The sequence below is a fragment of the Pelodiscus sinensis genome, chromosome 10 (genome assembly GCF_052426305.1).
Source record: "Pelodiscus sinensis isolate ZL-2025 chromosome 10, ASM5242630v1, whole genome shotgun sequence".
NCBI lineage: Eukaryota > Metazoa > Chordata > Testudines > Trionychidae > Pelodiscus > Pelodiscus sinensis.
Window position 1 is genome coordinate 4,836,882 of NC_143061.1, and position 27,182 is coordinate 4,864,063.

General features: G+C 51.2%; 1 protein-coding gene across 3 annotated transcripts in view; it reads left to right on the forward strand.

The window, feature by feature from the left end:
- The first annotated feature begins 2,678 nt into the window (after positions 1-2,678).
- PCYT1A (phosphate cytidylyltransferase 1A, choline) overlaps positions 2,679-27,182 on the forward strand; it is a 30,116-nt gene continuing 5,612 nt past the window's right edge. Inside the window, exons 1-7 of one of the 3 annotated variants that reach the window (XM_089780706.1) lie at positions 2,679-2,886; positions 13,969-14,121; positions 19,696-19,795; positions 20,899-21,180; positions 22,422-22,573; positions 23,484-23,562; positions 26,875-27,017. In XM_089780706.1, coding sequence (XP_089636832.1) covers positions 14,005-14,121; positions 19,696-19,795; positions 20,899-21,180; positions 22,422-22,573; positions 23,484-23,562; positions 26,875-27,017 — 873 coding nt within the window. In that variant the 5' untranslated portion in view covers positions 2,679-2,886; positions 13,969-14,004. Of the gene's footprint in view, positions 2,887-13,827; positions 13,847-13,968; positions 14,122-19,695; positions 19,796-20,898; positions 21,181-22,421; positions 22,574-23,483; positions 23,563-26,874; positions 27,018-27,182 lie in introns of those variants that run through there. The other 2 variants (XM_075938218.2, XM_075938217.2) reach the window with 2 other exon arrangements.

Consider the following 27,182-nt stretch of genomic DNA (forward strand, 5'->3'; position numbering starts at 1 on the left):
GAGGGCAGGAGGATTGGAGGATTTGGCCAAAAGAAATCTGATGAGGTTCAAAAAGGACCTGCACTTGTGATGGAGGAATCGCAAACATTGTTACAGGTTAGAAACCGACTAGCTAGGCAGCAGTTCAGCAGAAAAGGACTGGGGATTAAAGTGGATGAGAAGCTGGATGTGAGTCAATAATGTACCTTGTAGCCAACAAGGCTAATGGCATATTAGGGTGCATTAGTGGGAGAATTGCAGACCAGGGGGACGGGGGGCAAAGCAGAGCCAAGCCGCAGAGCGCGTGGGCAGCGGACAGCCCTGTCCGCTGCCCACGTGTTCCGCCGCTTTGCTTCCTCTCCCTGGTCTGCTGGAGACCAGGGAGAGGAACGGCCCCGTTCGTAACTGCGGATCGGATCCGACATAAGTCGGATCCGTGTAACTCGGGGACTGCCTGTATTCCCCTTTATTCGGCACTGGTGAGGCCACATCTGGAGTATTGTGTCCAGTTCTGGGCCCCCCCACTATAGAAAGGATGTGGACACATTGGAGAGAGTGCAGTGGAGGGCAACCAAAATGATTAGGGGGCTGGAGCACATGACCTACAAGGAGAAGCTAAGGAATTTGGGTTGTTTAATCTGCAGAAGAGAAGAGGGAAGGGGCATTTGAGAGAAGCCTCCAACTTCCTGAAGGGGGGTTCCAAAGAGGATGGAGAGAGGCTGTTCACAGTGGGGGCAGATGGCAGAAGGAGGAGCAATGGTCTCAAGTTACAGTGGGGGAGGTCTAGGTTGGAGATGAGGAAAAACTATTTCCCTAGGCGGGTGGTGAAGCACTGGGATGGGTTACCTAGGGCGGGGTTGAAATCTCCATCCCTAGAGGTTTTTAAGTGTCGACAAAGCCCTGGCTGGGATGATTTAATTGGGGCTGGTCCTGCTTTGGGCAGGGGGCTGGACTCAATGACTCCTGAGATCTCTTCCAGCCTAGGAGTCTATAAATCTGTGATTCTATGATTCTCTAAGGCTAGACTGCAGCACAAAGTCCCAGTAAAAGTCACAGGCTCCTATAGTAAAAGGGAGCCTCCAGTAACATACGTGTTGTGAGGCGCCACCCTTGCATTTTAAGTTTGGTTTTGTTTGCTCATGGACTTTAATAATATGCAAAGGGTCTCTCAGGCCTTCAGGCAAAACAACGTGTTTCCAATCCCACGGCAGATATTTGGGTGTAATAGGAGACATGGTGCATGCAACCGTCTCCCTCTAGTGCTGACCAGGCAATGGTATGAACCTGTTACTTCCTGGCAGGAATCCACATATGGGCAATGTCGCCCCCTTGTGGATCTCAGAGGCCCCGCAGCTCTATTGCCTAGGAACTTGCCCCGCCCCTCACTTCCAACCATCTTCTGCTTCCAGCGAGGAAACTACTGCAGCTGCCTTTGTTTTAAATTGTGTCTCCTTCCCTTCCACTGGCTCACGGAGGTTTTCCTCCCTTTCACCCTTCCGGCCGGCACGGCCCCACCTGGGAATGGCAGATCCGCCGCAGAAGCACCGCAGCAAATCCAAACGGTGCTCCGCATGTGAGGCCCCCTTTTCAGGAACGTCCGAGGGAGAACTGTGCCCTGTGTGCTGCCAGCCTGCCCCCCCTTTCTCTGTCATGGGGCTGGGCTTTGAGCCACAGTGGTGTGATGGGGCCACAGCTCCTGCACATAGCCAGGACTCCACTAGAGAGCCATGGGACTCACAGGAGGAGGAAGCTCCTCCACCATCGCTACGTTGGGTGAGTATAGCAAAGCCTTCTATTATGAAGGGAAGGAGTTTCATAGGCGCCTACCCCAGCTCCTCTGGCTGGTGCTTTTCTCCCTGGTCTCAACACCCTCATGTCTGTTCACCAAGATTTTCCATCCACTTCAAAGATGATGCGTTTGCCAACAGCCTACATCCCCAGGGCCTTGACAGTTATTGTGAGTAACTGATACCTGCCACGCTTCTTCTAGGTGTAACATGCTGCAGCGGCTAATTCTCAGAACTGGATTAGAATGCAGGACCTGTGTTTGTATCGCGGCTGGTGGGTGCAGAGCCTGAAATGCATTCTTGTCCATGCAGCCCCATGCTGAAATGAAATACGCAAAGGCTGTGTCTACACTGGGCCACTTATTCCGGAAAAGCAGCCGCTTTTCCAGAATAACTTGCCAGCTGTCTACACTGGCCGCTTGCTTTTCCGGAAAAGCACTGACGATCTACTGTGAAATTGTCAGTGTTTTTCTGGAAAAACTATGCTGCTCCAGTTCGGGCAAAAGTCCTTTTCTGGAAAAACTATTCCAGAAAAGGGCCAGTGTAGACAGCACAGTAGTCTTTTCTGCAAAAAAGCCCCGATCGCGAAAATGACGATCGGGGCTTTTTTCCGGAAAAGCGCGTCTACATTGGCCACGGACGCTTTTCCGGAAAAAGTGCTTTTCCGGAAAAGCATCCTGCCAATGTAGACGCGCTTTTTCCAGAAATACGTATAACGGAAAACTGTTCCGTTTGAAGCATTAAGTCTATGGAGTGCTACCAGACCATTTGTGGGTTTTTCCCTAACAGACTCGGCTACCCCGGAAGCCCTTGGTCAACTCTCACTGCCATGCCCGGGACCCAGCAGCCGGCCGGGCAGGCTCCGCCCACGAACCGAGCCCGGCGCCCTCTGGCGACCCTGCAGCAGCCCCCGGGGCCAGGCTGCGGCCGGGCCCTCTGGCGACCCTACAATAACAAGCCGAGCGCCCCGCCCCGCCCGGAACGCCGGAGCCGGCCGCGGTTTCCCGGGGCCCGCCAGAGCCGCCGCGCGCGCCTGGTCCCTTCCCGCGCGCTCCGGCCTGACACGCAGCGTCCGGGCCCCGCCCCGCCCCGCCCCGCCCGACAGCGGCCCGGCCGGCAGGTCAGAGCGGGGGGGGCACCCGGCTCTGGGGGGGGCTGGCGGGGGCTCTGGGGGGGGCGGGGGGGCACCCGGCTCTGGGGGGGGCTGGCTGGGGGCACCTGACTCTGAGGGGCGGGGGGGCACCCGGCTCTGGGGGGGGGGCTGGCTGGGGGCACCCGGCTCTGGGGGGGGGCTGGCTGGGGGCACCTGACTCTGAGGGGCGGGGGGGGGCACCCGGCTCTGGGGGGGGCTGGCTGGGGGCACCTGACTCTGAGGGGCGGGGGGGCACCCGGCTCTGGGGGGGGGCTGGGGGCACCTGGCTCTGGGGGGGGCTGGCTGGGGGCACCCGGCTCTGGGGGGGGGGGGGGCACCCGGCTCTGGGGGGGGGCTGGCTGGGGGCACCCGGCTCTGGGGGGGGCTGGCTGGGGGCACCTGACTCTGAGGGGCGGGGGGGCACCTGGCTCTGGGGGGGGCTGGCTGGGGGCACCTGACTCTGAGGGGCGGGGGGGGGCACCCTGCTCTGGGGGGGGCTGGCTGGGGGCACCTGACTCTGGGGGGGGGCCCGGCTGGGGGCGGGGGGCTGGCTGGGGGCACCCAGCTCTGAGGGGCGGGGGGCTGGCTGGGGGCACCCAGCTCTGAGGGGCGGGGGGCTGGCTGGGGGCACCTGACTCTGAGGGGCGGGGGGCTGGCTGGGGGCACCCTGCTCTGGTGGGTGGAGGGGGCTGGCTGTGGGCACTTGGCTGTGAGGGGTGGGGGGGGCCCTGGCTTGCATAGTTTTGGGGGCACTTGGTGCTGGGCAGGGGGAGCTCGACAGCGGGGGCTTTGCGAGGACCCTGGCTCGTGTGAGAGCAGGGGGCACGTAGCCCTGGGTGGCTGACTGGCGGGGCACCTGCTGGGTACGTATGGGGCACTGGGATGGTATAATGAGGCTTGACTTCCACCCTTAGTTTAGTCTCTGCACTGGAATAATCTAACATGGTTTCCTCTCTACCCTGTCTCATCTCAGTGCCCAACACCTTGTCCAGACATAACTGCTAATTACAGAGGGCCCCCCCCACACACGCACACACACCCGCCATTATTTGCTTTTGCTTGTCTTTCCTTGTGTTGGGTTTCCTTACCTCTGATAGTAATGACAGAATCAGAGTCCACACCCTCCCCCATATCTTCCACCCTCATGCGCTCCACTTCCCTGTGGCTTGCGACACAGATTAGCGTTGGATGAACTGAAGCACGCAGATGAGTTATTTTATCTACAGTTATGTGGTAGGGAGAGGTTTAGATTTTTTTTTTTAACTTCTTCTTGGCTAATGTGGGTACCATGTTTACTTGTCAAATCTGGCCCCACAAGGCCACCCTAAATACTAGCAGATGTGTGCAGTGTATCATCAGATTGTTGAATTTGGGGATTTAAAACTGATCTGATGTCTGGACTTTAATATAGTCACTGTTGGACTAAAACCAAGAAATTGTTATAGAATGACAAATCAGTGATGGATTGAAGATGTAATTTAGCAGGGCTAGGGACATGGCAGCCCTGGTAGAGGGGCCAGGGATGTGGCAGCCTCAATAGCCTGGCAAGAGAGGTGGGTCGCAGCAGCCCGGGAGGAGGGTAGCAGGGGCTGGCAGTAGGCTGTGGGGCCAGTAGCAGGGGACCTCCCCTGGTCTAGAAAATTCCCTCATTCGGGACCGGTTAGGTCCCGAGAGTGCTGGACCAGAGAGATCCAACCTGTAGTAATTTTCCCAGTCTAGCTTTTAGTGTCTTTGGTACAGTACTTCTCTGTAGCTCTCGCTATATTTTCTCTCTGAGGGTCAGTCTCCCTACTGGGTGGCTGGTCAAATGCAAACCTTAAGTTGTTTGCATATGAGTCACCAGAGGAGAAATTGCAGACTTCTGTGTGTTTGGAATAATCTTGTAGGCAGGGTGACACATGACAGCACAGTCAGATGCCAGCAAACACTTCCAAATTTTAGAGATGGCACAGAGGAAAGCAGACAGCATATGCAAGGAAGCCTTGATGGTGCAGCATTTAATTCCTTTCACTCCTGTCTCAGTAAAATCATGGTGATTTCAGACCAGAGTTTAAGGAAAGTTACAGAGCGACACTAAATGAAAGTATTCTCACGTAGGTTCCTGCTTTGTGCAGGCCTCATGATGAAGCAGTAGAATTTATTCTCTGCCCCTCCCTGTTCATCTGCAAGCAAAATTATTCTCTTCATGAAACTCTTCTGGTGGAATGCAGTTGGGTCTGTTCCTCATTCCATTGCTGTGTTTAATGGAAATATTCAAATTATAGGGACTGTTATGGGCAGAAAACAAAGCTGCTGCTGACTGTCCCTATAATTTGAATATTTAAGAGTACCACAATGTTTAGCTCTCTAACATTAAACAGATACAAGAACATAAAGCGGTCAAACCACAGATCTGTCTACTCAGTATTTTGTCTTCTGATGCCAGGTGCTTCAGACGGAATGGACAAAACAGGGAATCCTCAAGTGATCCCTCCCCTGTCTTCATTCCCAGCTTCTAGCTAACAGAGGCTAAGGACACCTATGGATGTTAACTAGTGATTAATTTACTAGTCGAGTAGTTGATGGAATTTCCATCGACTACTTGACTAGTCGATAAGCATTTCCACATTCTGCCTTTGAAATGTGCGTCATTATGTGCTTTTCAAAGTTTGGAGCCCAGGGCCAGCGGGAAGTCCTGCCGACTCCAGGCTCTACGTGGGCGCTTCTGCTTTGAAATGCACAAGAGCTCCAGTGAAGACTCTTGTGCATTTCAAAGCGGAAGTGCCAGCATGGAGCCTGGAATCAGCAGGGGACTCAGAGTCCCACACTGGCCCCAGGTTCCATGCTGCGCTTCCTCTTTGAAATGCACAAGAGCCCCACTGGGGACTCTTGTACATTTCAAACCTGGCACGCTGCAGGGAGCCTGGGGTCAGCTAAGGAGACCCCAACTGATTCAGGCTCCACCTGGCATTTCAGAGCAGCTTGGAGCCCGGGATCAGCTGGAGACTCTCCAGCTGACCCCGGGCTCCATGAGGTGCTGCTGCTTTTAAGTATCCCCTTCTCCTCCCCCTCCCTTGCTGCCTCTATCTGGTAGAGGCAGCAGGGGCGGGGGGAGCAACTAGTGTCTATTCTGTCGACTATCCGATAAGCATTTGCTTATCAGATAGTTGACTAGTCCTTTACATCCCTAGGGACACCATCTCAGCCCATCCTAGCTAATAGCCATTGATGGACCTCCCCTCCATGAATTTATGTAGTTCTTTTTGAAAAGGGTGAAAAGGGTAGGAGAACATTAATACCCTTGTCTCTCCATTGAGACTAGCCATCAGTTTAGCAACAAGAATGGTATTTGCGGTTTCTAAAGATTTTACAGGCCTCTTCTTTTAATTGGGGGTGTTAATCCTCATAGCCTAGCCAAATTACAACTTGCTAAATGTGCTCTCTGCTCTCAGTTGGCTGCATTGTTTCTTCACTCCTATCCTCAAATGTTCATGTAGAGTTCCTCTGTACTGTGGAATGCTTTTTCAAGAGTGGGTGACTTGAGCTCTGTAGCATTTGTATCAGTAAAGTATTTGGGGGTTCTGGAAGGGAGTTTTCAACAGTTTAATACAAATTCTTTTTTTCTGATCTGTCTACTCAAAACTCACAATGCAGTGCTTTTGTTGTCTAACAAGGGTTGAATGTCCTACCATTAGATATTCAACTTTTTATAGATCCCATCCAACTATTCTGCCGGTGGAGAGCTTGTTGAAAATTAATGCAAGATCATAAAAACGGCCATACTGGGTCAGACCGAAGGTCCATCTAGCCCAGTATCCTGTCTGCCGACAGTGGCCAACACCAGGTGCCCTGGAGGGGGTGGATCAAAGACAACGATCAAGCAATTTGTCTCCTGCCATCCATCTCCAACCTCTGACAAACAGAGGCCAGGGACACCATTCCTACCCCCTGGCTAATAGCCTTTTATGAATCTAACCTCCATGAATTTATCTAGCTTCTCTTTAAACTCTGTTATAGTTCTAGCCTTCACAGCCTCCTCTGGCAAGGAGTTCCACAGGTTGACTACACGCTGTGTGAAGAAGAACTTTCGCTTATTAGTTTTAAACCTGCTACCCATTAATTTCATTTGGTGTCCTCTAGTCCTTATATTATGGGAACTAATGAATAACTTTTCTTTATTCACCTTCTCCACACTCATGATTTTATAGACCTCTATCATATCCCCCTCAGTCTCCTCTTTTCTAAACTGAAAAGTCCCAGTCCCTTTAGCCTCTCTTCATATGGGACCTGTTCCAAACCCCTAATCATTTTAGTTGCCCTTTACTGAACCCTTTCCAAGGCCAAAATATATTTTTTGAGGTGAGGAGACCCCATCTGTACACAGTATTCAAGATGTGGGCGTACCATAGTTTTCAGAGGCAGTAAGATATTCTGTGTCTTCTTTTATATCCCTTTCTTAATAATTCCTAATATTCTATATGCCTTTTTGACCGCCTCAGCACAGTGTGTGGAAGTTTTCAGAGAACTGTCCACAATAACTCCAGGAGCAACTAGTCGAGTTACTACTTGATTACCTGATAAGCGTATGGTTATTGGGTAGTCGACTAGTTGCTTACATCCCTATTTCTAGCCTCCCTTCCAGTGTGCAGGTCCTCTTGTCTACTGTGGAGAAATGATGCAAAAAACAGACCAGTGTTAAAACTTCAAAAGGATTTTTACTTTTGAGCATACCAGGTTTGATTCTGAAAGAATTTAAAATGAAGCTTTGAAAGCAAAGCCTCAATCCACTGTGCGTGAAATTAACTAGAACATTGAAGCATTCCAAGCAGACAGGGGAATGAGATAGTGTGTGCTAAGCTATGATACGGATGTTGGATCCCATTGGCTTTAACTGATGGGATATGGTGCTATTTTAGTCCTTCTTGTCTAACTAAGTCCTGAAAGATTAGTAGCTGCATCGCAGTGGTTCCTTTTAGTGCAAGATCTTCCCAGTTCTTAACAATGACTAGTACAAAGCTTGAAGAGTCACCATAAATCTGCTAGCCAGAGATAGAGATGAAGAAGGGAGACGCAGCAGGATCCAAAGTAAAGCTAAACAGCAAACCCAGCTGTTGAGGGAGAAAGCAGCTGCTAGGGCTTCTGCAAGGGTTCTGGTGTGTCTGAACCCCATTTGGGGGACCCCATCAGCATCTAGCCAATATCTCACCATCTGAAATTCCTACCCCTTTCTAGCAGATGGATAAAGGGTGCCAAGAGGAAGCAGATCTTCATTAAACTGCTGTAATACTCTGCCTCATGTTACCTGTGAAGTGACTGGAAACCTGCTTTCAGCTGCAGGGCCAGAGACATTGTACTACATCCACTGGTCCTGACCCACGATATATAGACAGTGCGTTCCCATTTGGAGGCTTTGAGTGAGAACTTGCTTTATCAATGGCAGCTTAAATTCGGTGGGAATTAGCCGCTAAAAGCTCTCTCTCACTGGGGAAGGTTCTTGCGCTCTGACTTCTGGAATATAGAAATATTTGCTTTGGTCGATAGCTGCATTCATGTTCCTGTCCACCGACTTATGTTGGCTCTTTGAGTGTGCAGTCTGCTGGTCTGGAAGTCCTGGAAAAGCTGCCTCTGATTTCAGTGAGAGTTGTGTCTGGTGCAAGGGAACAGCTCATGCCTATTTGAATCATTGTCTCAGGCCATGTCTGTGCTACTGTTTATGCTGGCAACATGTCTGTCACTCAGGAGTGTGAAAAAGCCCACCTCCCTGAGAGATGTAAGTTTCACCAGCATAAATGGCAGCATCAGTGAGGTGAGCTTCTCCCATTGACAAAGCTATTGCTGCACATTGAGCTGTATTATTTTTGTCGACAGGAGAGCTCGTTCCCATCAGCATAGAGCAGCTACACAAGCGATCGTGCAGCTGCAGAGCCATGCCACTGTAAGCTCACTTAGGACATGTCTACTGTACAGCTGTCCCATGCCAGCTGACTCAGGCTAAGGGGCTGTTTAATTGAAGTGTAGCCAGATGGGCTTGTAGGGTCCTAAAGCCCAGGCTCCAGCGCAGGCCAGAATAACTACATTCCCTTAGCCTGAGTAAGCTGACCTGGTCCAGCCGTGGGTTTTTAATTGTACTGTAGGCATACCCTAAAGCAGGGTTTCCCCGGTGCTGCATGCAGAGATGGAATGGGTCATCAGGGAAAGTAGCCATCGCCCAGGGGTGCTGCACTTCACCAAACACACTTATTCAAAGTGGAAGGAGAAGAACGTGCACCTAAAGCAGGGGTGGGCAATAATTTTTGCCCGGGAGCAACTTCCCCCTGGAAGGGGCAGAGCCTCAAGCAGAAGGGGTGGGGCCAGGACACTTCTGCGCTTTCCCATCAACAGACCCTGATTGGTCTGGGAGAGTGCACAAAGCCCCCCTCGGAAAACCGCCAGCTGTTCTGAACAGCTGGTGGTTCCCTCAAGTACCTGTGCGCCTGGTGGTGGGAGGAGACTTCTCATGCTCCCCCCTCAGCTCTAGGTCAATTAGGGCTTGGAGTCAGGAGGAGCAGCAGGGCCTCCGCGGGTTGGATCAACTCGCTTGGCGGGCTGGATCCGGCCTGCGGAGGCCCTTTTGCCCACCCCTGGCATAAAGAGATGAGTGAAGTGGACACTGGAAGAGAGTATGTGAGGAGGAAACCTAGAAGGGAGAGTGAGTAGTGAAGAGAGAGAGCCTTGAACACAGGCAGTCCCTTGCTCCATACACAGAAATACCCAGCATTGCCCATTGGAGGAACTTACAATTCTCTGACTTGTGATCGCCTTTACATCTGACAGCAACATGCTTGCAGTGTCACAGCAAGGAATGTGTGTGCGCTCCTCCATGCACTCATTTAAATACTGTGACTGGACATCTGAGTCACTCTGACATCACTCCTGGGCAGGCTGTGACATTGAGGGCACATTCTGTTCAGAAATTGTGTGGGTTAATAATTCCTTTGATTAGATACAGCCTGATCTTAATGAGCTAACGCAGCACTGGCCAACTCTGCGGACTGTCCATGTACTCAATAGGGTCTATTGTATCCGCGGTTGGCGATGGAGAAAGTGACAGGCCAGCGAATGGGATGATTAAGTATAGTGTCAGATTGTTCTGCCCGAAGCCATAAAAGAAAGTGACACGTTGGTTCTCCAGTCATGTTAATGAACGTTCATGTTATGTGAAAAACAGACCCAGGTCACTTTGTTTCTCATGAGCTGGGCGCTGATTGCTGAACCGCTGAAGTGAATAGCTAATGTAAAGGGCCTCCTCAGCTGGTAATGCCTTATGAAGTACATGCTTCCCTGTGTTTCACGCTGCTTGTGTTTCCAGTGACCGTCGGTGAGGGTACTGTGTAGTATCTCTAAGTGCATGAGCCACCTCACCAACTCTTTAAGAGCTGGCACCACCAGCCTACTTCAGGTTAGGCACATGCAGATTCAGGTCTTAGCTCATTTGATCAGTTTGCTGTGGATGTCCTTACCACACACTGTCAAGTGCCTCAGCCAGTCCCCCGTGCCAGAGCTTCCATCGCTTCCTAGAGCCAGTTCTATATTATTATAATCCCACTGTCGAGACTTTTTCCTTTGATGTTCTTAGATTTCCTCTCGCTCGTTCGATTTCACTGCTCCGTGCTGTACCCCCTTGTGCTGCTCTACATTATTTCTGTCCCTGCTTGGTATTTTCTCTCCCTCCTGTATTTGCAGCCTGTTCTGTTCCCCGTTAGCCATCATTTAATTCCTCCTGTCCCCTGATATTGCAGGTTCTTTTCTCTGAACTCCCTTTCTGATACTGAGCTGCCTAGAGCTGAACAAGTAGTCCATGTGCAAACCCAAGGAAGATGTTAGTCTGCCTAATACATGCCACTATGCCAGTGCTCACCAACCAGTCGATCGGGATCTACCGGTAAATCTTCGCGCTTCTGACAGGTGATCCTGACTGGTTTGGCCAGGAAGCTTTTAAGTGCTGGCACTTGTTACACCCTTCCCCCCCACCCACTGTCATGCTGCCCCTGCCCTCTGCCTTGGAGCACCCTGCCCTCTCCAGGGAGCCTCCTGCTTGCTTTGAAGTATGTGGGAGGGGGAAGTGCTGATGTCAGGGTGTCCCTCCTCCCCTGACTCCTGTACCCAATCTCCACACAGAGAGAAGGGGATGGAGGGAGCTTGGCAGTGCAAATCTGTCATTCTCTCAAACACACACTGCCCTTCGCTCTCATCTCCCGACCCAACACATACGGGAGTTGTTGTTATTTCTTTTACTGCTTTTAAAGTGGGTTAGCGTTTGTTTCTGACTGATCTGTGCATTTCATAATTTTCATTTCTCTCATATGCCTAAATTTAATTTTGAGGAGTGAGTTCTGAAATGCCGAACCTGTCATGACTGGAGTCATTATCTCTGTAGTAATTGCTGCTCCTGGAAGTGGCTGGCATGTCGGGTTACCACATGCCATCCTTGCCTGCAGACATCCTCCTGCAGCTCCCATTGATCAAAACTGGGAAACCGTGGCCAGTAGAAACTGTAGGTTCAATGCCTGTTGGTGAGGGGCAGCACATGGCATCTTGGAGCCATTGCTGTCCATGCCAGCTGCTTTCAGGAGTGGTGCAGAGCCAGCGCAGGAATAAGCCTCCTTAACCCCACTGCTCCACCAGCCGGAAACTGTCTCAGTTAAACGGTGCCCAGCCAGAGCCTGCTTCCTGAACCCCTGTCCCAGCCCTGAACCTCCTCCTGTCCCAGACGTGAGTCCCCCTGCACCCAAACTTCTTCCCAGAGCTTGCACCCTGAAACCCCTCCTGGATCCCAGTCCCCCACCCTGGGCTAAGCCTGGAGCCCCTCCCACAGGCCAGACCCCTTAGCCCAAGACCAGAGTTTGCACCCGAACTCCCTACCCCAGCCTGTTGCAAGTGAGTGAGGAAGGGCGCTAGAGTGAGCAGGATGAAGCCTCAGAGAAGGGGTGGAGCAGGGGCAGGGCCTCAAAGAAGGGGCAGGAAGGAAGTGGGGCAAGGATATTTGGGTTTGAGGTAGATCTTACATTGCACTTCAGTTGAAAAAGTGACCTTGTGGTTAAAAGGGTGGAGACCCCTGCACTGTGCTTTCAGTCCAAAACTAAAGCTGGTCAGAACATTGCCAGTGAAGATTTAGTCTCAATCTCGCTCCTTCCAAAACCAAAAATCTTTTAGACAGAGACTGTGTCACATTGTAGTCTGATGGCTGGTACACTGACATGGGATGAGGGAAACCCTGATTCGGAGCAGCGATTTTCATCCCAGAGCACTCGGAATCAGGAAGAGCTAGGACATGAACCTGCATATCCCACATCCACATCAGTGCCAACTGCCTGGCTACTGCACTGTTGCTCCCACTTGCACACTTTCCCCAGAGCATGAGAAGGGTTATAGTTTTGTTTCATCATGGAATAACAAGAGATTTCCAAGTTGCCACAAAACATCCTTGTCCTCCAGTCAGCTCTGCCCAAAACCACAGGTCATCTTGAGTCTAAATTGGACACCATATAGTCTCCATGTCCCAAGCAGTCTTTATCTTTGCTTGCCTCATGACACAGGAACTCTCCCAAACAGAGTGAGCTGTGCTCCTAACATGCCTGCCAGTATTGTCCCTTTAAAAGCCCAATTTTCAGAAACCTTCGGAGGATCTGGCTAATGGAGCTTCATCCAACACCACTCCACTTTACATTATCCATTAGGCATCACTGAGCAGTGATTTCCAGCCGTGATTGATAATACACAATCACATGCCTCAAGCGGCATGGGGGCAGCATTCATGTGCTGTAGCTTCCTCTCCCTGCAATAGGTTTGCTCTCAATCTAGAAACCCCAGCCACTTCCAGGATACACTCTGCGTATGAGTGGGAAAGAGTCTTAAATCCACAGCTTCTAGACTCAGATGTAAACTGCATTTCCCAGGCCTGCCCGTCTTGGCTGATGAAAGGTGATACGGAAGTGCAAATGACCACAAGGGGGTCAGATAGCTTGTTTAGTAAAGGGGAAAAACTTCAACTCGGTTGTTAGCCACAAATTTTCAAATCCAGCCTCTACTTTTAACCCTTTTGGCCGTTGGGTTGGGATTTTCCCATGTTAGCCATTCATGTAAACTCCTAGTTTCACCTCCCCAGCAAGCCGTGCAGGGCTTCCTTGCATTTCTGGCATAGGGAAAGTTAACAGCTGAGCTCTCACTGCAAATAGCCTATTCACGATTTAGTTCATGGGCACCCACCCCAATGGAAACAGGGGATGTAAAATCCCATTTATTTAGCTAACCAGGTAAAGGTTCTTTTTAACCAATTAAACGGAGCAGGTAGGGGGCACTCCAGTCAGACTGGGCTGGAGCGGTCCTCCGCCTCCATCTGCTGCAGCCAGGCTAGAGCACTCCTTGCTCATGGAAGACCCCATCGGGCTGTGCCAGCCCCCACCAGTTTACCGTAGCCAGTAAGCCTCACCCATTAACTTGTTAATCATTCACATCCCTAATGGAAATACAGCTTTGCCCATCATCTGTCTTAGAATCGTAGCATGCTAGAACTGGAAGGGACCGCGAGAGAACATCAAGTCCAGTTGCCTTCCCTGGCAGGTGTCAATCTAACCTGCTCTTAATATCTCCAGTGATGGATTGTTGTTGTGTGGAGGTTCGTTTTGTGCATCCAGTTTGTCACTGAAATGAAAGCTAGGAAATTATACACAGTCACCCTTTAGTCATGTGGACTGGGCATGTTTTAATCTTTGGCCTGCCTCAGATACTAAAATACCGTAACTAGTTCCAAGCTCATGATACCATAACTCATACGTCAACTCCTGCGTGAGGGAGTTTCTCTCCAGCCAGCTGATTATTTCCCTCTCCTCATTCCTGTGACTAGGAGCTACTCTGCAGAGAGAACTTATTCAGAGTTCCCATTGGCACTGTTTGTCAAGAAGTTTTGGCATCTCCTGCCACATTCCACTGGGTAGGGCCCTGTATAGGTGGCTTTGGACTGATCATTTGTATGCAGTGCTCCTCGTTGGCTGGTTTCTCAGCCCTTCTGCCGGGAACATCCTCTTACATTTCTCCTTCATTTCATTCTTATAGTCTGCTGGAAACGCCTTACCTACCCCATCTCCTGTGATGGAGCCCCCCAGCTCATCAAGGCTGAATCCCCGGAAGAGAAGAAAAGATGGGTCCGGACCCAATGGGGCAACAGAGCCAGATGGAATTCCCCTGAAAATGCCTCGTCACTCGTTTGTAAGTAAGCAGGGCTCCTGATCAGAAAGCTTTCCCTTTTGAAAAGCCGCTGAATGACACTGATGTTGCAACATTGATTGGAGCAGAGTAAAATGCCCTCTGTGCCCAGGGAAAGGGGCAGAGTTCTGCAGCCTGGCAAGTGCAGTTTGCTTCTTGCAAAGCTGAGTCAAAATCCTCCTTTGCTCATGCGGGTGTACGTACGTACAAAAATGGAGTCCCAAGCAAGGTGAGGAAAGCTGTTTAGTGGTGAATGCGGATGTTGGTTCTGGGCGTGGATGTGTACAGACTTGAGATAAGTCACCTTTTCACTGGTCTCATTTCTTTAGTGACATAGGCAAGATTTTAAACAAAATCGATATTGGCTCCCTAGACCCATTTCTGGCAGTGTTCCTACAGCTACTCATGTGGCTAACTTTAAGCACACGAATAATGACACTGAAATCAGTGAAACTGCATGTGGAGTAAGACATATGAGTGCTTGCAGAACTGGCGGCTAAATTATTAAAACCAAAATAATTGTAATTAATATCTTGCTTTGAGGTGGATCGATTTACATCAGCAAGCAGAAACTATCTTCTTTCACATTTCAACATTTTAGTTTTTTTCCTAAAGTGAGGTTGAGTCTTATTGGTTGGTAATCGTTAAGACTAGAGATGACAATCCTGTTTAATTTGTTAACCAATTGGTTAACATATTGTTTAACTGGTTAAGCAATTAAGGGGGAGGGGGAAGGCCTTGGCTGAAGCGGCCTTCCTGCCTGCTGTTGGGCTGAGTGCCCCACACAGGCAGGGCTTGGAGCAGCTCCTGTCCATGATGTCCCCCCCCCCCCCGTCGCCCCCCTCCGGGCTGGAGCAGCCCCTGCCCACAGCAGGCAGAGAACTGCTCTGGCTCCCACTGGTTAACCAGTTAAACATTCACATAACTAGCTAAGACATTGATTTGCATGGGAATTGGAATTGAGCTAAGAATTCAAAAAAATAACATTTACAATTTTTTTAATTAGTTAAATAAAACTACCTGAAATGTGCTGGATACCTATGAAAATGTATCCACATGTGGTTCACATTTAAAACTGATTTATTAAACAAAGGCCGTGCTAGCCAAAATGGCTGTTTGTTTACCATGTCCTTCAAAGTTTTAGAACTAGTAGAGCTCATCTGCTCACGCCTCCATTTTTATTCACAGATTGGAAAACGAAAATGAGCTTTTACTGCTCGTTAAACTTCCAGTTGGTTTCTCAGCTTTGAGTGAATCTAGTTGTTGAACTGAACTAGGTGAATGAAGCAAAGCAAATATTCTCTGCACCTGCAGAAGAAGCTCCCATCAGTCAAAAGCTGGTTTTGCATTTCAGCCAACTCTAGTTCTAGGTGCTTAGCCAATGACTCCCACCTGTTTACTGGTTTGACTTGCTTTAAAACTTGTGCAGAAATTATGTACTGCTTGCATATTCTATTTTTATTTAAATTAAATGATGTTAATAGAATACAGTTAAGTTTAGGCTTTAATATAGGTAGTCATTTCAAATTTAATTTTAAATTGTTTTTTTTAATTTCTTCTGAATATAATCAGATTTATTAATCTATTTTTATACACCTTGTTTTGTCATCTGCCGTGATAGTAGACTGACTAGTTTCATCGTGTGTTTAATGGGCTTCACTTTCTGGTTCTCATGCATTTAGCAGGAAGCTGCATTAGTGTTTCCAGCACTGCAGGAAAGCTTTTAGATAACCCAAGAAAATGTTTCGTGCCCGTGCTGGGCTCAGTGCAGCCTTGTTTTCCAAAACAGAAATGCTGGGCCTCCGTTAATTTGACGATGCCTCTCTAAAAGGCTACGTTTAAGATTTTAGCACAAAAAAGTCAGGGTTTTGCGCAATCCACATTTTGCACTGAAACTGCTGAGTTTCATGTGATGTGCCAGTAAAGACTCTTGATTGCTTTTACTGGTCTAATTGCCCTCTTGAGCGTACTCAGAGTGGCCACTCCCACTCTGCATCCAGAAACTCAGCAGTCGTGCCTGGAGGTATGTGCCTTTTCCCTTTTGCTCCATTCTGACAGCTGCCACTGCTCTGTGAACAGAGGCGAATGTGCTGTGCAGAGGGAGGGAGGCGGGGGCGAGGTTGGGGGGTGTCTCTCTCTCTCTCACACCTGCCAGAGCAGTGTGAGAGGGACTGCAGTTGACTCCTCTCATCCGAAATGCAAGTGCTGCCTGTGTAAACGCACTCTGAGCCTGAGGAAAACAGAACGAAAGTGTGGCCGTAGGGGAGGAGTGTCTCTCCAGCTGACTCATGAATCTGTAAATCATTAATGCTGCTAGGGCTATAACTCAGCTGCTTTTACTTTAAAAAGTTTCACTCCCTGGAAGAGCCAGGCCCCAATCTGCTTTCTCCTTCCTCCTCCCAGGCAGACCCGAGGGGTGGTTTTATTGCAGTGGTTCTCAAAGTGGGACCCATGTTGAGAACTGTGACGGGCTTGCACCCCTCACCCCTGCGGTGGGGAGCCTGTGCTGGCGCTCCAGCCCTGTGGGCTCCTCCGCGAGGTTGGAGCACCGTGAGGGTGGGGAGCCTCGTGGGCCGGATCCGGTTTGAGGGAAGCAAGTGGCGCTGCACGCGGCTGTTCCCTCTCCTCACCCTAGCTGGGGGAATGGGAAACTACTTGCCTGGAGGCTTTCCTGGCTGCTCCCATTGGCCGGAATCCTGGCCAATGAGAGCAGCAGTGGGGAGGTACCTGAGAGCAGTGGGAGGCACGGAGCCAGGTAAGCACTGCCAATTGCCTTCTCTTCCAGACGCAATACCCCCTCCCACTCCTGTACTCTCCCTCCCTCCCACCCTGACCCCCCTCCCCCCGTCTGTGCGCTCTTGCGCCCTACACCCCACCCATATTCTACCCCAAACCACCTTCTCCTGCACTCTACCTCCTGGCCAGACCCCACGCCCCCACTCCTTCCTGCACCCATTTTGTCTTCATGGATGGTTGGCTGGTGGTCCACGGACAGGTCCGCGTTGAGCGAGGTGGGCCATGGGCCAAAGAGTTTAAGAACCACTGGTTAATTGGGACCACCCTTGTCAAAATCTCTGCCTCTTTCCAGAGCTTGTCTACTCTGGCTGTAATACAGTATGTGTGTCCTGTGTGGTTGTTCTCTCCCTCCCCCTCGGTGGGGCTCATGTGTGTCTCACATTCTAGAGTTGTTCCTTCCTGATCTTTGTCAGAGTTGGCCATCATCCTTTCCCCTATCGCTGAGGGGTCAGAATCATTTATAAATATACCTGCAATGTGCATCAGCCTTTACCTCCCCAGATATATGAACAGTGCTTTGCCCTTTAACAGCATCTCCCATTAGAATGTCTCAAAGTTCCTCCCAAACTGGAATGGGTAAGAATTAGTATCTTCTTTTTGCAGATGGGGAAACTGAGGCACAGAAGGGTGCGGTGACTTGCTAAAGGTTACTTCTCATTGGGTGTAGGACCCTGATCTCCTTGACTTCCATGCCTGTGCTTCAACCAGCAGACCTTGTAACATGTGCCCCCACCTTCTTTAGTGCTACACTCATGGCCCTGACAGAGCGCCTGACCACAGATGGCACAAAGCGAGCTGTGCTTATACTTCTTCCTTCCACTCCCTCTGATCTGTCCTCTGCAGAACTCCTCCGCCTCTTGGAGGTGCAGGCTCCCTGTGAATCTCTTGACGCGTTCGCTCCTTCGCTGTCATGAAAAGTTTTATTCCTAGGAGTTTGGCAGGGCTCCCTGTTTCTGCAAGGGCAAAAGTGTCACCGAGATACTTTGTGCTCTCTTGGCACATACTCATCACAGAAGATCTGATTGCTCATTTAGCAGTGCCAGAGTCCCCCAGCAGACAGGAATGAAACGCCGATTGATTTATAGCCCTGCTCTCATCATCTGTTGTATTCAGTATTTCAGGGTGCATATCCCAACCTTCTTACAGGAGAGAAGACAGGCCTTTTTATCTAGACAGGCAGCTTTGAGGGGGTCGTGTGATCCGTTATATTAGTTGCAGGAGGCACTTACATTTCTGTACTGTTCTAATTGCCGTGTGTGTGATTGTGAAATTGCAAGCATTCGGTTTGTTTCTGTGTCACGTATCTGCACACAATACCCCCTACACGCACTCTTCCCTGGTTTAGGGAGCCTGAACTAATGCACAGTAATTACAGAGGCAAGCACGGAAGTATCAAAAAATCAAAGCCTTGCTCACAGGGGGATTGAGGGCTAAGAAGGAAAGCTGAAGGCAGTGTGGGTGAATGGACTTTGGCCTCATTAAATGTCAGCGTTTAATATAGAACCCCTGCCATGAGGAGATGCATGCCCAGGGCTCCACATTTAGAGCTAGGAATGATGCTGCTTCTGCCTCCGTGAGGTCCAGAAGCCCCAAGGCCTCTGACCGTAATGGACGAGACAGCACAGAAGAGGCCAGAGGCTCGGTACGATGCTCTTGTTAAAGAAGGTCTCAGAGGGCATCCGCTCACCGCAGCAGAGCGGCCAGGTTGCCGCCTTCCCACGTGCTGCACGAGGAGATCTGTTTCAGCACAGGATCCCCGTTGGGAGAGACCGCGGCAGTGCTTGCAGAAAGGCTGCCAGGGCTCACAGCGGGGCGCTGCAGTAGGGCAGGAGGAAACTGCCGAGGACCCTCTTGCAGCTGCAGTTTGGCTTGTGTCATGACGTGGGTAGCAAGGTCGATGCCTAGTCATCCGGCGTGGGAAAGGGTGATCGCTGCGCGGACACACCTCCCTGCGAAAAGGGGAGCGACTCTCGAACTGTCACAGGCCCTGCCGCGTCATTAAACTGACACCGAGCCGGCAGCTCATTGGAGGCCCGGGTGCTTCATTCTGCCAGACGCGATCAGCCCCCCAGCAGCTGTCACTGGACTTCCTGCATCCTCCTCCTCCCTCCGAACTCTGCCGATGCGCTGCTCTTGCTGGTAGTGTCAAAGGGACCGGTGAGGGTCTGTAAGGTTCTATCAGGCCACAGAACGCGACTGGTTTCCCACCTTCCAGGGCTTCCAGATGGGTACTTCTAAACACTTTCCCTGGAGAGTCAGACCAGCTTTGCTGAGTTGTAATGGCTTGTGTGTCCTGATAGCTGTGACCATTTATACACTATGCCCGGGGAGATTTGTTCCATGGTATGGTCCAGCTGAGGCAGTTCTGCCCAGTGGCTAGATCTCAAAACTCAGGAGTAAAGGACTCATGCGGGGGAAGGGGGATCCTTAGCCGACAGGAAGGTCCTAGCTTCACTGAAGCCCAGAGAGGTATCAGCGTTCACGCCAGCTGGGTGTCTGCGCCTTGGGCTGTGCTGAGTGTTTCCCTTGATTCCATGTGTCGCTGTGACCTCGGCTCACCTCAGTTCTCTCCATCCCTAAGCACGGGGACGGCACGGGGGCTTAGCTGTAGAAAATCTCATTAGTGCCTTCTGACCAGGCTCTCCTAGCACAGTATGGCTGCCATGCGATTTCCCAGCTGTCCAATTCCCCTGCCCTCTCTGTCGGCTTGTGCTGTGGCTGTGGAATAGGCTGAACCATGAGGGGTTTGCAAGCTGTTCTTCTCTCTCGTTGCTTACGCAGGGCTTGAGGGAGCCAGCTCCCTTTTCAGATGAAATTGAAGAGGACTACAGTAAGCCGTACGCCAGAGTCACGTTCGAAGAGGCGACCAGGGGCACCCCCTGTAAGTACTGTAAAACCAAATGAGAGAGCATTTACCTAGCCATGCACTTGGCTCTGGGATTTCTCCTGGCTCAGTTACATAGCTCCAGCCTCCCTTGTGTCAGAGCCCTGCTTTGCTAACTAGGACCGTAGCTCCACTCTGGTGACTAACTTGGTATCATGTTTGCCCGGAGGCTGCAGCTGAGTTTGGAGCCTCTTTGTTCTGGGAGCTTCATATAATGAGAGCCCCTTGTGTTTTCCTCAGTAGTAGCATTGCTTCTAGCCACGTTCCTGAGTCACGTCAAAGCCACATAGGCATACGTTTATCAGACAGTCAAGTAGTCGCTCGACTACTCGCTTCACACACACGCACCTTGCTGCCTCTATCAGAGAGATGCTACAAGGCGGGGGAGCAGGAGCCGGTTTAACAGCTGGTTTCCCCATCACTGTCTCCACAGGGGGTAGGGAAGGCAGAGGCATCCCTACTGCTGTGCCTCTCTCTTCGACATTTCAAAGGGAGAGGCGCAGCGGGATAGCGAGCTCCCCCCTTATCTACTAATTGAGTAGTCGATGGAAATTAGATCAATCGAAATGTAACATCCCTAGCTTGGAAGCAGGAACATAACAATTGAATCAATAGTGCCCTGCCTGGTCAATTTTTGGAGGTCATGCTAAGCAGGAATTCTCATTGGCTCGCAGAACCAGAGGATAGTAGCGAGGTTCAAGCATGGGGTGGTGGGGCAGGAGTAAACTAATGGTGGAAACGGGGAGGATGTCAGGATTTCCTCCAGGAGCCTGCTGGGCAAACATAACGCAAACCCGTGCAGTCTTTGGCAAGTCACCCAGGAGTAGTCAGTTGCTGTCCAGAATGTTGGCACGTTGCATGTTCCTGGAGATGAAGGTGTTGGATGTTTCCATTTTCCCCAGGTTTCCTTTCGCGCTGTGTGCACCGCGTCCCAGGGCAGCTGCACTTAGCCCCATGAGAACACTACGCATGGCATTTTGGGTGTTAAGTTTTGTCTCTAAAGATCGTTCCATGCTTAGTCTGGCACTCCCGTCCCCTGACTCCTGGCAGAAGAGGGAACAAACCAGCAGTTTTCCTTCTCAAATCTTTTTTGGCTACAGCTCTGCATTCTGATAATTGTTTCCCTAACAACGCATACAACCAGCTTCCTCCCACAAGGAACACAAGGCTTCTTAGGTCTTCGGAAGCACCCAGTAAGGCCCGGCCAGCAACTGCTTTCCCCAGGAATGGTTCTCCACGAATAACGTCTGTGTTTTTGTGCTCAGTGGACCGACCGGTCAGGGTTTATGCTGACGGGATATTTGACTTATTTCACTCTGGACATGCCCGGGCCTTGATGCAGGCAAAGAACCTCTTCCCGAACACGTATCTCATTGTGGGAGGTAAGGAGAGGTCTTTGTTGACTTTGGCAGCCTTACAAGAGTAATTAACTTTTCCTAAGGCAGGAGCAGCTTTGGACTCTCCCACCTTCAGCGGCTTACCCTGTGCCTGGCACTTGTTGCAGCTCAAAGGGTGACCACGTTGTAATCTCGTCCCCTGTAGCACTAAAGCGGATATAGCGCAGTGTCGGGGACAAATGGCCCAGCCTGTAAAAATGAAACTCCCAGAAATGGGTTGTTTCGTAAAGCCGGGAAGAGCTTTTTATAGTCAAACGAAATGTTGTGCATCCAGAAATGCGGTTCAAAGCTGGAAAAGGGGACATGGAAAAGGGGACATTCGGCGCAGCCATTTGAACTGACAACTAAGAAACCGTCCCTTGGTGTGCGGAGTCTCAATGCTGGCGCCAACCCGGGAGAGCTTTCACCCTCACTGTATCTCTCTTTGGCTGGAGCAGCAGCAGTGTCTCAATTGAGATTGATAATGGCCCATCTGCTTTCGGGCCCTTCCCAAATGATTCCGTAGAGCTGATAGAGAGCCGTTGATTTATTACATGGCCTGACGATTGAATGAATCTGACGATTTGCTAGGAACCCGTTCCATTCTAGTTGGGTTCGCTCCAGTGGGGTTTGGCTTAGTTTCTACTTTTGGAAACTTGTTTGTTTCTGATGTTTCTTTGCGAGGGATCAGGTCAACTCCAGGGTAAATGAGGCATTCTGTGCCCCGCCTCGGGGTGGTCTGTAGGGCTGCCCTGTGTTTCCAGTACTGGTGCCCAAAGGGCAAGGACACTGCTGGCTTCTGAGGGACAGTTGACTTTCTGAATCCATCCTTTCTTTCACCAAGCAGCAGAGGGCCTGGGGTGAAGGATGTCTACCAGCCAGTCAACCCCAAAGCTGACCAGATTTGCATAGTAATGCTGTCGTCACAATCTGTGGCAGTCAGTGGAATTGTTCAGAGCAGTTTCATTTCTCCGGACTGCTCTATTTCCCCCTGGGCCTCCAAACCTTTCACACCAGTGCTCTAGAGAGGGAGTTGAAAACTGGGTTCTCTTCCTGAATTACCAGAGCCTCCCATAGCACTCGGCTGTAACAGCTGAGCCTGCGTAGCTTGGGAGACCTGCCCGGGTCTTGGTGCGGGGTTCTCCCACGCTGCAGGGGTCGGACCGTGGGTTCTGGCAGGGGCGGGGGCCCGGGTGGGTCGCAGAGGGCTGACAGAACTCTTCCCTGCTCTGTGCCCGGCTCTGCAGTCTGCAGCGATGAGCTGACCCACAACTTGAAGGGCTTCACGGTGATGAACGAAAGCGAGCGCTACGACGCGGTGCAGCACTGCCGCTATGTGGACGAAGTGGTGAGAAACGCGCCGTGGACCCTCACCCCGGAGTTCCTGGCTGAGCACCGGGTAAGGCGCGGAACGCGGAGGAGCCAGCAACAGAGGGAAGCCAGCTGGGAGCCTGGCAGCAAGGCCATGGCTGGGGGGCCGGTGGCAAGGGGGACACAGATATGATCTTTCCTGGTCTGACAAAATCCCTCATCCAGGACCAGTGAGGTCTCGAGGCACCGGACTAGGGAGGCCCAACTAGCTTTTCAATCTGAGAGGTACTCCGCTTGGAGAGGAGGCCGGATCAGTAGTGGGGCCGATTCTGGCAGACACAGCAAGGCTCCTTTTTGCTGGTCCCTGTAATGAGAACAAGGGGTCGCTGAACCTTAGCGGCAGGTCGACGCAAAACAAGCAGCAGGCCTGTGGTGAAGTTCTCCTAGCAGGCATTGGAGAGGCAGCTACCGTGGGTGGCTTTGAGAAGGGCTGGTAGTTTCAATGCTACTAGTAACAGTTGGGTTGTGTAGCTTGAGATCAGATGCGTCACATCTCCTGCATCAGGGCGCTGCTGCAAGGGTCAGGAAGCAATTTGTGGCCAGATGCACAAGAGCTTTCTCGCCTTCCTTCGAAGCATCAGATGTTGCCCTCTGCTGGCACCAGGCTGCTACGCACGGCCAGCAATTCGCCGTGCTTAGAACAAACGGTCTGAAGCTTGCAGCTGCCGTTTGCATCTTACTCACGTTGTCTCCTCCTTGGCGCGCACTCTCAGGCTTGTCTAAGCGTGCTCAGGGGGCTGGCTGCCAAGGGTGAGCCTTGTTTGGAAAGCAAAGCACACGGCCGCTCCTCGTAGCTTTGCTCCCCACCTACCAGCACACGGCGGCTGAGCATTAAGTAATGAACTGTTCCTTGGTCACTGCAGAACAAGGTACTGTCTGTGGAGTCAAGGAAAGATTTATTCAGACTTTTTTTGTTTTGTTTTCCTCCCAACTCCCAGATTGATTTTGTTGCCCACGATGACATCCCATATTCTTCTGCTGGGAGTGACGATGTTTACAAGCACATAAAAGAAGCAGGTGAGGCATAAGTTGTGGGGGTGACCTGTAACCTTCGCTATCTAGTGCCAGCTGGTGGGTCTCGGTTCAGTTCCGAGTGGGACAGGTGTTGTAGAGCAAAACTGTGGTTCTAGGTGGTGCCAGCAAGGATTGAGTGTCTAGGGAGACTCATCTCATCTCAGGCTAGGTTGGACCTGTTTGAAAAAGTTCCTCTCTCCTTGTCCTGCCCCAGGGCACCAGCCACCCAGAGCAACCCCAGGATCCTGGCTTGGGGAGGAGAGGAAGCCCAGAGAGAGAGCCCTCCCCTCCCCCCAAGCTCCTGCGGGGACTCTACCCTAAACTCCAGTCCTGCAGTACTGGGGCCAGTACCCTGTTGGGGGAGCAGGGCTGGAGGGGCCAGGCTGGAGCGGCACTGCCACCCTGTGTGCCAGGTTTCAACACCCATCTCAGGGCACTGGGCCCAGCCCCACAAGAAAAGGACCTGCAACATTAAGGTGAAAAGAGAAGTCATGGACAAATGGGAAAATCCTACTCCCCTTGCTTCCTGTCCTGCCGTAATAGACAGCTAGCCATAAACACGGCTACCAGTGCTGTGTGTATTCACACCAAGGCAACGTCATCTCTGTGTCTCTTCCTTTGTGTCCTGGCCCATTCCGTGGCTTGGGCTGATGCCTAAGCTCAGTATCATAAATTCAGTGCTGGGAAGTCCCTTATTAAAACACACAGAATCATAGAACTGGAAGGGCCCTCGCGAGGTCATAGAGTCCATCCCCTGCCCTCATGGCAGGACCAAGCACTGTCTAGACCATCCCTGACAGGTGTCTGTCCAACCTGCTCTTCCATATCTCCAGGGATGGAGATTCCACAACCTCCCTAGGCAATTTATTCCAGTGTGTCACCACCCTGGCAGGTAGGAAGTTTTTCCTAATGTCCAACCTAAACCTCCCTTGCTGCAATTTGACCCCATTGCTGCTTGTCCTGTCCTCAGAGGCCAAGAACCATTTTTCTCCCTCCTTGTAACACCCTTTTAGGTGCTTGAAAACTGCTATCCTGTCCCCTCTCAGTCTTCTCTTTACTAAAGTAAACAAGCCCAGTTTTTTCGGTCTTCCCTCATAGGTCATGGTTTCTAGACCTTCCATCGTTTTTTGTTGCTCTTCTCTGGACCTTCTCCCATTTCTCCACATCTTTCTTGAAATGTGGGGCCCAGAACTGGACACAATCCCCCAACTGAGGCCTAAGCAGCACAGAGTGGAGTGGTCTCTGCTGTCTCTGACAACAGCCAAGAGAATTAAGTACAAACTAACTAGGCAGGTACATTTCTTAAAAACATTCTCTCTTCCGAGCGATGGTTCCTCTGTAGTCGATTCACTCCTCCTCATAGCCCAGTAACAGGGACTTATCAAAGGGATATCAGGAAAGAGCAGATCCATCACACCAAGACTCCTGAACTACAATTTTTATTTTCTTTTTTAAAGAGTGACCTTGGTATTATGGGTGCTGGATCGGCAGCCTTTGAGACCCATGGCTACTGTTCACTAGTCTGGCTGGTCTATTCATTCATCCCCATAGCTCAGGAGCAGAGCGCCTCTTCATTTAGAACCCAGCTTTTGGTCAGCTTCCCACCCCCTCCGTTTTATACTAAAGTAGAAGGCTTATGGTGTTGCCCGGGTCTGGGGGCTGCACATCCCACCCAGTGGCTTCTTCCCAGGACAGCTGGCAGCAGGGGAATGCAGGCTACCCACCAGCTTCTCCCCAGGGTCTGTGGGAGCCATGCATGCTGCCCATTGGCATCTCCCCAGAGCTGGCCCAGAACTGCAGGAGCTGCGCTCAGCGGTGGCCCGGTGTGACAGAGGACATGTGGCAGCTGCTCCCTAAGGCAGGTTGGGGTGGCAGGGCTGTGCTGCCCACCAGCAGCTGCTCCTCCTGTGGTCATTCGTGAGCGTAACTGTCCCTGCTATCACACCCCTCCCTTTCCGTTTGATGCAAAACAATTTCATTCCAGGCACATCCCATTGTCCTGGCACAACCAGACCCCGACCTCGCTGTAAGTTAGGATAAGAGGGAGCTGCCTCACACATTTGGAGGTCCTGGCTCTTCCCGTTGATAAGTTCTTGAACAAACAGCCATGCAGGCAGACGCATCCGCTCTCTGAAATAGCAGATAACTGTAGTGATCCAGCAAAGGAGGTGTGGTTGGAGAATCGGAGCCCACCTTCCAGCACAATACTTGGCCCTCATGGCTCACTCAGTCTGACAAACCCAGATTCCCATCCAGTCAGCTGGCTACGCCATACACTTTGGGCCTTTTTCGTGGGAAGGAAAAGAAAGTTTTTGCTGCCACCACCCTGCCCTCTATAAGGCGTGTTCAGTTCTCCAAGGCTGAAGGTCACGTTTTGGGGGGCACATGAAGTGTGAGGTGTGTTGGGGGCTTGCTTGTGTCTCCCTACGTCCTTTATGGACTCAGTCCCTTTGGGCAAGCCAGGTAACAGAAGCCCATGGAATTGTACCTTGACTTGTGCTCTGCTGCCTTGGTCCTGCCACTGTAGCTAGCTGATCTCACACTCCTGTGCCGCCCTGATTCATGGCGCAGGTGCCTCTGAGTGTGGGCTTCAGGCCTGTTACGCTTGCTGAGCTGTTTGCATAGACCCTAGGCCCAGACGTTGTGATCACCTCGCCTGGATTTGTCCAGAACACAGGCCAGAGGACTCTCCTGAATTAATTCCTGCTGCAAACCCCATCGCAATGGTTAAACAAAAGCAGATCCTTTAGAGAAACCTCCTTTCTTGATTTGAAAAAATGGCCAGGGATGGAAAATCCCCCCTTCTCTTCCCCTCTCCTGCCCCATGCCTTGATGAACAGCTCCAGCGGTTAATTACAGCGAGAGTCATTTAACTCACTGTCTAAAAAAAAATTGCACTTGATTTCTAGTCTGTATGGCTCTAGCTTCGCCTTCCAGCCATTGACTCTTGTCTGCTAGACTAAAGAGCCGTCTGCAGTCATATTGCTGTTCCCCAGCCAGGTACTTAATCAAATCACTCCTGAAGTTGCTCTTTGATAAGCTACGTAGCTGAGCTCCTTCCGTCTCTCCTTCTCCTGGCTCCTCTCAACCCTCCCGGCTTTTGACCCTTTGTGAATTGGGGGCACCAGAACGGGGCAGCTTTCAAGGATCAAAATACAGAACCCGGGGCCAATTGGGATACGAATAAACCTACAGGAAGCAGGGGATGAGCTTTGAGCGCCTGTGAAATGCTCCAGCCTCTGTGCTGAGTCAGGAGCAGCTCCTCACCTTCCATCCGACTGACAACTGCGCTGGGTTCCATTCCCCTGGTCGTAGGCATGTTTGCACCAACTCAGAGGACCGAAGGGATCTCTACATCCGATATAATCACCCGGATTGTACGGGACTATGATGTCTATGCCAGACGGAACCTGCAGAGGGGGTACACAGCCAAGGAGTTGAACGTCAGCTTCATAAACGTGAGTCTCGATGTGTTAGACTGTTAACGCTCCAAGGCAAGGACCGTGTCTGTACCGTGGGCATGTGCGTCACCCAGGACAGTGGGAGCCTGACCCTGACCAAGGCCTCTGGGAAAGTCTGCAATACAAATAACTAATAATACATTTGCAGGGCTCAGTGGTCCC